The sequence below is a fragment of the Prunus mume genome, linkage group LG2 (assembly GCF_029339155.1).
Source record: "Prunus mume cultivar Tortuosa linkage group LG2, ASM2933915v1, whole genome shotgun sequence".
NCBI lineage: Eukaryota > Viridiplantae > Streptophyta > Magnoliopsida > Rosales > Rosaceae > Prunus > Prunus mume.
In genome coordinates, this window is record NC_142699.1 from 22,071,668 (window position 1) to 22,084,318 (window position 12,651).

Consider the following 12,651-nt stretch of genomic DNA (forward strand, 5'->3'; position numbering starts at 1 on the left):
AAAACTCGAACAGCCAACATAGCAGCATTTTTCATCATGCCTAAATGGTACCGGTAAGGTCTTAAAGAACTGTTGAACCATCCTATTCAAGCACGCCCCGAAATCTGCCCCGACTTGCCCGATCCTGTTACCGATATTGGGAATCATGGAAACCCCATTAATCTCGGAGTTCTCGGCCACCAACCCAACAAAGTCTCTCTTACCGAAACTTTGGTTCGGGAACTCAAACCAAAGAGCTTCAACGTGTTAGGGTTAGGCCAAGCGAATGACGGCGTACTGATGTGGGACTAAATCAAACCCATAAAGCCCTGCGCGAGGTGGTCCGCTAAGTCCTGGCCATGGTGCTGAACCTCCTCCTAAGCTTCGAAAGACCTCTCCACAGACAGTTCAGCAAAAGTTGAAAGCTTTTTGTGTTGTTCCTCTGAAACAGTCAAAAGTTCTTCATGGCCCAGAAACAGTGAGATTAGGATTTTGATTTGAGCTTCTAATAATGGAAAACCCGACCTTTCTTCAGTTTTAATAACAATTTCAAGCTTGAAATTTGAGCTTTCGAGCTTAGATTTTTCAATCTTAAATCTTAAAATAAAAATCTCAACCTGTTTCAGATTTGTGGATGTTTATGGTTGATGGTTTACAGTGAGTGATGGGTTGGGGGAGGAGGAAGGATTGGGTGGTGAGTTTGGTACAATGGAGGAGAAGCAATCGAGTTGTCTTTCTCTTTTCCTTTTTCTGCCCAGATTTTGGTACAAGGAGGAGAAGCAAGGATTGAGTTGCGACAATGGAGGGTTGTAGATGAAGGAGAGGGTTGTGGATGAATTTCCAAATTTACCCTCAGTTTTGACAGAAAATTTAATAGAGTTTGACAGAAGGACTACTGGTGCAACAAAACACATAGTTGAGTGACCTCTGCAACTAATAATTGAGTTCAGTGATCCAAATGCAAATACGAGTATAGTTGAGGGACCATTGTTGCGAAAAACCCTAACAGTTATATCAAATTTGTTAGTTTAATTTAAGGGGGTTTCACTAAAACACCCAAAATGGGGGTTGAAATTATAAAAAAACACAAGCACTATTTAAACATATAAACACACCCAAAACCCATCATTACACACACTCAAACCCCATTTATAAACACACCCAAAAAGTTGACTTTGTAGTTGATTTTGGGTGTGTTTCTATGTTTAAATAGTGCTTGAGTTTTTTTATAAATACATGTCTAGAATTGGGTTTATTTATAAATTTGTATTTAAGAATTAAGAAATAGGACCTTATTTAAGGGCTTTAGATAAGGCCCTTAGGTCCACTATAGAATGACTCGTTCACAACACAGGGTTTCATGCTTTCTGCTTTCAGCTGATTTCCTACCAGCATTGGGCTTTCAAGCCACCCTGTTGTGGTCCAAAGCATATGGACACATTAGCAGCATGGCCCGCAAAGAGTCTAGCAAAGCAGCACCGAAAAACCCACCAAGAATTGCAAGTTGCAACCCAAATGTCAACAGAGTGCAGGATTGACTTCTGTATTTACTTAATGAAAGCAAGCAAAGCATGAAAAAAATGAGCATAAGAACGTAGATTTTCCATTCACACTCGCTTCCCCTTTCTCACACACACACACACACGTATTGATATGGTTATGACTTGACTGCGTTGTTGAATGATGACTGAGACAAATTGGATTTATGGCTTCTCCTTGGATTGATAAAGCCTAAACGCTAATGAAATGTAGGTAAAAAAACGAAAAAGAAGGCCAAAACTGAATTATATGTTGATGCAACGGCATAATAATGCATGCATGATGAGCAGCATTCAGCCATCAAGATCAAGGCATCAAGTCAATGTTCACCAGTGTCTGCCCACGAATAATAAAAACCCAATATTCAAACGTGCACACCACCAAAACAATGACTTTGTAAAATGAAAACAAAAAAATACTGAAAAAGTCTCACGTTTTACGCAATTACAATTAGCTTTCATCTTCATCAATTATTTTTATTTTTCGAATTCTCTCCCAATTATCATACTGTTTATGTTCGGAATCAAGTTTTATTAGCCAATATGTTGGTGCTAATATGGTGTTTTATCCCAAATCCCCAATCCCGAAGAAATAGAAAAACAAAAATTGTTACTTATTATATATAATTTTGGTATAATTTGTATAGATAAACACTACAATTGTGATTCACTACAACAACAAAAAAACTAGTTGCAAAACTGAGTCAACTAGAGAGAGCAGCTGTGCAGTGTTGACCAAGCGCTCACCTTTGACTAGGGTTGGTAGGATTCATTAAACAATACAATTTATATACACTCTCGGATTTTATTTTATTTTCTTGTTTGGGTTTTACTATGAAGAAGTTTGACTCTGTGTTTTAATAGATTGGCAAACTAGTTGAGGATTGTGTTGTTCTTATATCTTCCATGCGTTTTTAATGGAGCCGCTCAGCCGCACACTTACTTACCTCTTTTATGTCTCGATATGAATGTTGTTCTAGTTCAAATTGAGTCCAATTCAATTAACTTATCGATGTATTAACAGATAATCTAAGCATATTTATTCATTTTTAATAAAAAGGTTTTATCATTTGACTCCAATTTTTTTTTTTTAAGGTTTATTATCACAAAACGTCCATAAGGTTTACGAAACTATCAGATTGCATCCTTAATGTTTTTTTGTGTCACTCATGGTCCTCAAGGTTAGTATGTGTAATCACAAATGGTCTATGCCGTTAGGTTATGTTAAAAACTATGTTAGTTTGCTGACGTGTCATACATATATATCACAAAACATCTCTGAGGTTCACACACCTATCACAAATGGTCCATACGAATTTTTATTTTTTTTTAAATTTAAAATTCATTAAATGTTGGTTTTCTTTTTAAAATTATTTATAAATGAAAAAACCATTTATATAAGGATTTTAATCTTGAGGACTATTTATGAACCCTAAACCCTTAGTTTTTTCATTTTTAAATTTTATGAATTTTAAATTATTTTTTTAAAACTCCATTAGTTTTTTGATGTTGCATATATATGGAGCCCACGTCTACAATAATATAATGCCACATGTATTTAAAATATAATATATTTTTTATTTTTTTATTTTTTTAAATTTTTTTTATAAAGACCATTTGTGATAGGTGTGTGAACCTCAAGGATGTTTTGTGATATACATATATGCCACGTCAGCAAACTAACGGAGTTTTTGACGGAACTTAACGGCATGGACCATTTGTGATTATGCATACTAACCTTGAGGACCACGAATGACACAAAAAAACATTAAGGATGCAATTTGATAGTTTCGTAAATCTTAAGGATGTTTTGTAATAATAAGCTAAAATTTAATTATCAATCGCTGAAAAAATGGGTGTAGATGATGATGTTATAACATCAAAAAGTAGCAAATAACATAAGTCATATCGCCTAGCAGCACACTAGTTTTGAAAAAAATGAATGCATACAAATAAAGGAACCCACCACACAAAGCAGCCAAGCATTTAATACAGAATTATTCACCAAAACACCCACTCATTATATATTTGTTTTTTTTTTCTATCATAACCACTCATTATATATCTTAATTAAAAAGAAAAACAACCATATGAAAAAACATAAGCAGAAAATTTGTCATGACCTCCACTTTTGCAGCAGTACGACCTTGACTATATGGTGTCCAAATTAGAATACTAAAATATGTTACATGTGACCTGTGGAAAATAATTTTTGTGGAACATGGGGATGTAATGAGAAATTATTAACATTATCATTTAAAGTAATAACTTAGAAATAACAGAAGGTAAGCTATTAAAGTTGTTTGTTTTTGGTATAATCAAGAGTGAGCTTCCGTTGAGAGATCTCTCAAATAAGTTTATTTGAAGGATATCCTTGTAAATTATAAGGCACACTCCGCATTATATTTCACTAATTCAAACCGTCTATTTTGAATATATTCACTCAAAGATCATTTCTATAAAATAAAAATAAAAATATCACTTGAATCCGATATCATTTGACTATTCAATTAAATTATTGAAATTTAAGAACTTTTTTAAAGCACCGTGTTTATTGATTTTGTTGGTCTCAATTAGATGACTTAATGATTTTCAATTTTTCTGATTTTTTGTAAGGATAATCTTTGAATGAAGACTTGAAAAATAGACAGTTTGGATCGTTGAATTTTTCTTTTTATAAGATACTTTAAAGTGCGTCTCTATTCCTCAGTAGATGGGTATTGTATGATTGATTAAACTGATATTTTTTTTCGACTAGTTGACTAATAATTAATAGTATGCTGAAAAAATCAGAGTTTACATGCTTGGGTTTTTGGAAAAATTTATATTTCGCACTCTAATTTTTATATTACACACAATCTATAGAAAAACGATAAAAGTCCGAACCTTTGTGAAGTTCCCATTTGTGGACCAGAGCGAGTGGCAATTGACATTGATGCTTAAAAGTATAAGAGATGAACGGTGATGCACACAACCAAAGTCATCAACTTATGGTAACTCGCGAAGCAGGGGATCAAAGTCCACTAGAAAATTACAAAAACAGGCAGGCTGGGGTTGAATCCCTGGTCCAAATCGGTAGGTGCCGCATGTGTTTGTTAAGTGTGTGAGTGAGTGGTACATCTAAAAATAATACGTTGCCGCTAAAATTAAATTTAAGCCCACACCAACCTACCCCTTTCAAATTAAACCCCCACCAAAAAAAAGAATAAATTAGAAAAAGGCCAAAAACATTTGCGTTTGTTTTTGGTAGCTATAAATAGACGAGTCCATTGGCACAAGGATTTCAGTTGTGAGTTGCTCTGCATCTACCTACCTAACTCTTGTTCGTAGAACCAGCACGCACTCCTCTCCCCTTCTCTGTTTTTCAACGGTAAGTTTTTGCATTTCTCAGAAACCCAAAGCTTCCCTTCCAATTTGATCAAATAAAGTTTGGATCTTTGGCTTATGATTTGTGTGGGGAAAAAAATCAGATATGGCACGCAAGAAGATCAGAGAGTACGACTCCAAGAGGTTGTTGAAGGAACACTTCAAGAGGCTCGGTGGCCGTGAATTGCCCCTTAAATCAGCCCAAGTGAGTCTTTTTTTCTTTGATTCAGATTCCTGATTTACTCTCTGTTTTTCTGCTCTCTGCTTAGTGCTTGTCTGTTTGTTATGCATTTAGATCTTCAAGTTTCAAACTTTGGCGGCCCATTTTGAAAGATTTGAAAGATTCTTCGTTGTCATTTATATATAAATAATTAAAACAAAAGAGATCATGTGGTTAAAAGTGCTGTTTATTCATCAAGAGGGTATTGATGTTAAATCTGGTTTTGCCCCCTTTGGGTTTGAATAGCCTTAACTGGGTTGTTTAAGATTCAACCAATCTAATTGTATGATGCCAGTCGAAGTAAATTTGATCCTGCCAAACATTATGTTGTAAACTGTAATTCAATGATGGGTTTTTTGTTGGCTTTCGCCTCAGATTACTGAATCAACCGATCTCAATGAGCTAGTTGAGAAGGAATCTTGGCTTTCATCTTCCAAACTGGTTGTGAAACCTGACATGTTGTTTGGAAAGCGTGGGAAGAGTGGTTTGGTTGCTTTGAACCTTGACTTCGCTCAAGTTGCCACCTTTGTGAAGGAGCGCCTTGGCAAAGAGGTATCTAATCTTCTCATTGTTTCTTACACATAAGTTTCTTGTGTTTTGTAGTTCATACTATCATTTCCTTTTAAGAATTTAGAATTTTGAGTACATGTTTCATTTTTGGATTTACAGGTGGAGATGGGTGGTTGCAAAGGACCCATAACAACATTCATTGTTGAACCCTTCATTCCCCATAATGAGGAGTTTTACCTTAATATTGTCTCAGACCGACTTGGGAACAGCATAAGCTTCTCCGAGTGTGGAGGAATTGATATTGAGGAGAACTGGGATAAGGTACTTTAGGATGTCAATTTGTTTCCCAATATTTCTTCCTAATACAAGATACACTTTTAGCATTTTGTTTGTTATCTGTCCCTTGTATAAATTGTCTTAGCACTTCATGTTTATAAAAGAATTGTACTTGATGCAGGTCAAGACCATATTTGTCCCTACAGGAACTCCTTTCACATCAGAAGTATCTGCACCACTTGTTGCAACCCTTCCCTTGGAGGTAATTCCTTGGCAGTCATTGATATCATATATTCATTATTCTTTATTGTTTTGTAGGAATTCAATGTTCAGCTTTGTTCTAGCATTAGGTTTCTATTTTCTTGACTTCAATACTCAGTTCACTTCTGACCAGGAAGAAACAAATATGTTACTTGATTTCGCTTAATTTATTACTGGTTTGGTGCAATGATATGCTATATGTCAATTGAGTTCATGTTCATGTTCATTTTGGCTTAAATTGAAAGTCATTGACAAATATTGTTCTTGAATCTAGATCAAAGGAGAACTTGAGGACTTTATCAAAGTCGTTTTTACTCTATTTCAAGGTGTGTTAACAATTCTTTGACCATTCCATTTTGTACTAGAGCTGCAAGACGTAAGAACAACATTATTAATTATTAGTATGTTTCAGATCTGGACTTCACTTTTCTGGAGATGAATCCTTTTGCACTGGTTGATGGAAAGCCATATCCTTTGGATATGAGAGGCGAGCTGGACGACACTGCTGCTTTCAAGAACTTCAAAAAGTGCCTTTCATTTCCTTTAGTTATTATTACCTTCTCTGTTTCGTCATACATATGCTTAGCTCTTTACTGGTGTTTTAGCTTACCACTTTCTATAACACCTTACATTATTTAATTGTTTCAGGTGGGGCAGTATTGAATTTCCAATGCCATTTGGAAGGGTTATGAGTTCTACAGAAAAATTTATTCATGGCCTAGATGAAAAGGTACACACATATGCCTTCAAATTTGAGATGAAATCTTTACATCTCGTCAATGAACTTTTCCATGGAAGATTTGAGTCATGTATTTATATTTCTTTTAATACTCTTAAATAATACCCTTCTTGTTTCTTGTCCAAATCCATGGTTGTTAAGTAGGAAAGGAAATGGCTTGGTCCTGGCACTACCAAATCCATCCATTAAAATTTTTACAAGTCAGCTGATCCCTAATTTTTCAAATGATTTTTTAAAACCATTATCTAGCATGAAAGCTGGGATTCCTGCCATTGCCGTTTATCTAAATGAATGTCAATAGAAATGCATTCTGAAGTTCAGAGTCTTCTAATCTTTGAGAAATAAAGCCCTATTTTTTCAGTCAACTGGTATGCATGTCTTTAGTCTGAATTTGGATAAATGATCCCCTAATGTCTCTCAATTGTAATTTTATATTGGTAACTCTTATCACATTTCATTAAGTAACATCCACTTAGTAGCCTTGTCATTGTTTATTTATCAGGTTTATTTGTCATTTGCTTGCAGACTAGTGCATCTTTGAAATTCACAGTTCTCAACCCAAAGGGACGAATTTGGACTATGGTAGCTGGAGGAGGTGCAAGTGTCATCTATGCAGACACGGTGCGGTTACCTAAGATTTGGAATATTTGAACCTTGTTGCTTTTTGAAAGTTGTTTTTCATTGGCATTAATTGCTCATACCCAAAATGATATTCCTTGGTCAGGTTGGAGATCTTGGCTTTGCTGATGAACTTGGAAACTATGCCGAATACAGTGGAGCACCAAATGAAGAGGAGGTATTGCAGTATGCCAGAGTTGTGATTGATGTAAGAACTCTTCACTTTCACTCTTAGCATTGTATTACCATGTCCATTATGGATTAAATTGGTGCTTTCATATTTGACCAGTGCATCTTTTTTCTTCATAAAATGTAAACATCCGGTAACACATGCCTACGCACCTCAGACTTTGGTTTTGTGTATAATAATCTTATTCCTTCTACAGTGTGCAACGTCAGACCCTGATGGCCGTAAGAGAGCCCTTGTAATTGGAGGAGGAATAGCCAACTTTACCGATGTAGCTGCAACATTCAATGGTATCATTCGAGCCTTGAAGGAGAAGGTGAGCTTAATCTACTGGGCTAAGAATCCTATCTTTGTTATGTTAATGTCCGTTCCAAGTGTGAAAATTGACGATGACATATTTGATTACTCAGGAATCAAAGCTTAAAGCCGCAAGGATGCATCTCTATGTCAGGAGAGGAGGTCCCAACTACCAGAGGGGCCTCGCAAAAATGCGGGCACTTGGAGAGGAAATCGGCATCCCAATTGAGGTACAAACGTTTTTGAAATCTCTATTGTTTTAGCAGACATGCAAATACTTGAAATGCCTGTCAGAAGAACTTCACCGAAATTTATTCTTCTGTTTCTGTGTTCTCTTCTTGTAGGTCTATGGACCCGAAGCAACAATGACGGGTATTTGCAAACAGGCAATTCAGTGCATCAGTGTTGCTGCATAAGTCGTTCTTCAGATTGCTCGCTCTTCTCCTTTCTTTTCTTTTCTTTTCTGGCAAGTTTCCATGTCTCCATTAAATCCTTGTACCAATTTCGTTCTATCAAAAACCTCAGCGAAGTTAATGTAGTTTGTACGTGCTAATGGGTAATGGTAGCGTGATTGTACTGTGTGACCTTGTTACTGAAATAAAAAGTTTACATTGGCGTACTCATTTCTCTGCATTTTGAGATCCTTGTTGTCTTGTCAGTACCAAAAACCTTAACCAAAGTCGAAATGTGCATCAAAATGCTAATGTGCCGCAAATGAAAAACAATGAGGGAACGAGCATGGGCTTTTTCTAAGTTCTATGGGTTTGGGTTGGGGTTCAAAACAACAGTTGGCCAAGAGTAACTTGACCAGAATGAACACAAAAGCTTGATTCAAACCCATTAATTATCTAAGGCCTTCAGATGCGGCTCTATTTCTTAACTGTTGAATCAAATTAATTAATCATGTTGTTATATCTGTAGCTTTCTATACAAAATTCATATCTTGTCTTGTTTTAAAAATAGATTATTTGTGTATATATCATGCATATGAAATATTGATATTAATGTTGACACAAGACCCATGTAGATTCTTTTATTGGTTTTCTTTTCTTTGAAGACTAACATGAGAAGTAGGGCGGGGTGGGTGTATATGCACTATTCATGCAGTAACGCTTTGGACGAATTATATAATGAAAAGACGTAGCAAGCAACAAAACAAAATATTTTAAAATACAACCTTCATATTTGTTTGATTAAATACCAGTAACATTACATTTATATAGACTTTTTTGGGTTGTTGGTGGTAGGTTGGTGAGCTTAATTTCTAGGTTGCCATAATGCGGCTTCACCTTTACCAACTTTGAAGCCGCAAGTAACCAGTCGTTGAAATTGTAACGTAAAATATAATCCTTGAGAATCTTTCTATAGATTTTTTTTAGGACTTTAACTTTTGAGAGGGTTGTAGTATATTAAATTCACACATACTACATGCAAAACGAATTCACGTTGTGGACTGTATAGGTTGTAGCCCATACCAAAAAAAAAAAAAAAAAAATTTCAATGTCCATGTAAATTGTAGTTTCTTCTTACTCGTTTGTTTCAGACAAAATTTTGTTGATCTATTCTTTAGTTCCTTTTCTCTATAACAAGTATTGTAAATTTGTCTCCTTCTATATGGTTCATTACATCATTTAATGCTAAAATTGATGTCACGTTATAGTGAATATGAAATTAATAGTTGACATTATACTTGATGCCTGTAATACTTAATGTTTTTTTTTCCATGATCTACATTTGGGTGTTGTTTCTAAGTTTATTTTGGGGTCGGAAAATACATTTAGCAACTCATTATATTGTAGGACTATAAGAAGGTTTTAACAGCCCTAAGTTGAATTTTCTATTTTTAGTAGTTTTGTACTGAATGTATTTTATTTTTTAAAGAACATACATAAGGTAAATTTAGCCCATCACATTTTTAAATTATGGATTCATCACTGACTACATGAATGCTAGGACTCGAACTCAAAACCTTCCCTGGAGAAGCAATTGCTCCAAACCTTGCTTTACCTACATACGAAGAATGATGTTTGGTGAAATCTTCAAAAAATTTAAAATATTCTTAGAAAACTCCCCCTTCACATTTTTTTTTTAATACTGTCCCTCCTTCATTTATCTATTTTAATTTGTTTATTAGGTTTCTTTTATTTCTCGCGATTTAACAAAATCTCTATATATCTCTATATATAAAGCAAAATGCAGAGAATGATGAAACATTCAAAATACCAAAAAAATATCATTGGTTAATGCAAATACTAAGAATTGGAATTATTAATTAAATGAGGATAATATGGTAAACTCACACTTTTTCATATTTTAAAAAATTAAAATTAAAAAAAAATAAGATAATAGATCCTATTTTTATGGAACACAACTGCCCATTATCTTTTTTAATTCTAAAATAAATTTAAATTTTTTACAAAAAAAGCCTCTCGCAGCACTAAGACGCAAAGAGGCTAGTTAGAAGAATTAGAAAAAGAAACAAAATACATATATAAAACTCACACCACTTGTATATATATATATATATATATATATATATATATATTTAAATCAATTGAGTTAAAATTCTTTCTTGGATCTTCCAAGTTCTTACGACTGCCGACCAAAACATTGCTTTTTAAAAGTTGGATATCATGTAGTGTAAATATGGTTTCATTACATCCACCAAACCTGATTCCTAAAAACTGATAAAGATGGAGCAACAAACACTTACCCAAGTTAATATATTATTATTATTATTATTATTATATCATCCTTTTCTTTTTATTTTCTAAATATAACTAGGATAGATCATAGAATTGAGAATGAACATCACAACGTTTTACGCTTGATCCTAGAAAAAAAAAACAAAAACAAACAAACAAACAAACATTATAACATGCGACCATGTTTTATGCATGTCAGACGTGTAATATCCAGAGATAGATATAGACAATAATAATAAGTACTTTTGTGGCTTTGATTGAGATATATAATTGCACGTTTTTTGTGTTCTATCATAAATCATAAATCATAAATACCACAGCAGTGCAACATGTAATTCCACGAGTTAATTTACACTAACATTTTTGAAGGTTTTCAACTTTTTCACAAAAATTCCTGAGATTTCGGAAATTACATGAACATTGTCTAAGGTTTTAAATTGTTTTCACAAAATCCATTTTCATCGATTTTTCGTCCAAAAATTGATTATTTTATATATGAAAAATTATCCAAAAAACAAAGTTAGCATTTTAAACTAGATTGCACATACATTCACTAAGGTTGCTTTTATCATTTACGCACGTTTTTAAAAATGAAATTATCAAATTTTGGAGGAACAATCAATAAAAAGGAATTTTGTAAAAACAATTTGAAACTTCAGGGGTGTTTATAATTTATAAAACTTCGAGAAATTTTATAAAAAAGTCAAATATCTGAGGGTGTGTTAATGCAAATAACGCATAATGTGACTGAGGAAGTATATAATATCAAATCATGTACTATTTCTTTATTTTTTCAGCCCTGCATATACATACATGTCATCCATTGCTGTTTGGACAGCTAGGTTGGTTCGTATGGTAATGCTTTCTGTGGTTCTAGTCCATGTGTCATAAATGCTGATTTAAAGCCAGAATATGATTCAGATATGTCTAGATGAGGTGGCATGCATGGGTGGGTTCCTCATGCCACACTGTAATTTTAATTGGTAATTACTGAGAATAACTCAAAACCTACTTTCTTTGTGTGTGTGTGTTTTTTTCGTCCCTTGGTTTCATTATATAAAATAAATTTGGGTTTAAAAGTTATAGTTGTAATGATAGATTTAGGTGCAACAATTTATGTTTGATTTGTTTAGGCATGTGATTTTTATGTCAAAATTTCTAAGGTCTTTTGTGACTTGTATTTCAATTAACCATATGTAATTATTATGCTTCTATATTTGCATTACTAATTTGCAATGGCGGAGCCATGATTTTACATTAGAGGAGAGCCTTCACAAAATTTTATAAAATAATTCGAAAACATACTGTTGAATTCAAGAGTAATCTAGATCGATAACACGATATGTATTTATTTGTAGGTATAAGTTCAAGGGAGCGATCTCCTTCATTACAAGAGTCCCCCCTATTTATAGGGGGGTTTGATAATGGAATGTATTACAAGTCGACCACCTCAGCTTGGAGCCGAGCCGTTATGCGTCCCATCCTACCTTGGGCGAGGCCCACCCACGTCTCTGGTTCGTGATGGTCTGTGTATTCTGTCCCTGTCACAGAGAGATGGGGTTGGGGAGGGGGTGGTGTATGGCAGAGTGGCCTTCCAGTTAGGTATGGAGGTTGTCATGTCTTGATGGGATGAGGTGTTATCATGGGCGGTTCTTTATATTATGGCTTTTGACAGGGCAGTGTTTAGGAGCCGAGATCGAGCTCTCAGGTGAACTTAATATTCCGTATGTGTTCTTTTAATTGGGCTGCTCGGCTCGGTACATACCGAGCGTCAACACATACGATGAATAATTAGGTTTACTCACCTTTGACCCCTACAAAACCATACGATGGATAGGGATGAGTTGCTTTATGATATCCCCAAAAGGAAAGGGCAAAGAAAAGACTATTTTGCTTGTCCAAAAGAAACCGAATAATATGTCAACTTAATTAGATAGATCTATGGTATGGATAAA

The 12,651-nt window shown here is 34.4% G+C and overlaps 1 protein-coding gene across 1 annotated transcript; it reads left to right on the forward strand.

Moving 5' to 3' along the window:
- The first annotated feature begins 4,724 nt into the window (after positions 1-4,724).
- Positions 4,725-8,614, forward strand: LOC103321792 (ATP-citrate synthase alpha chain protein 2). The gene is made up of 13 exons (XM_008223626.3): positions 4,725-4,887; positions 4,988-5,088; positions 5,479-5,655; positions 5,773-5,934; positions 6,071-6,151; positions 6,425-6,476; positions 6,563-6,677; positions 6,799-6,880; positions 7,415-7,510; positions 7,614-7,715; positions 7,894-8,010; positions 8,105-8,221; positions 8,336-8,614. Exons 2-13 carry the CDS (start codon positions 4,990-4,992, stop codon positions 8,405-8,407), a joined length of 1,272 nt encoding a protein of 423 aa, XP_008221848.1. The 5' UTR covers positions 4,725-4,887; positions 4,988-4,989; the 3' UTR covers positions 8,408-8,614.
- The last annotated feature ends 4,037 nt before the right edge of the window (positions 8,615-12,651 follow it).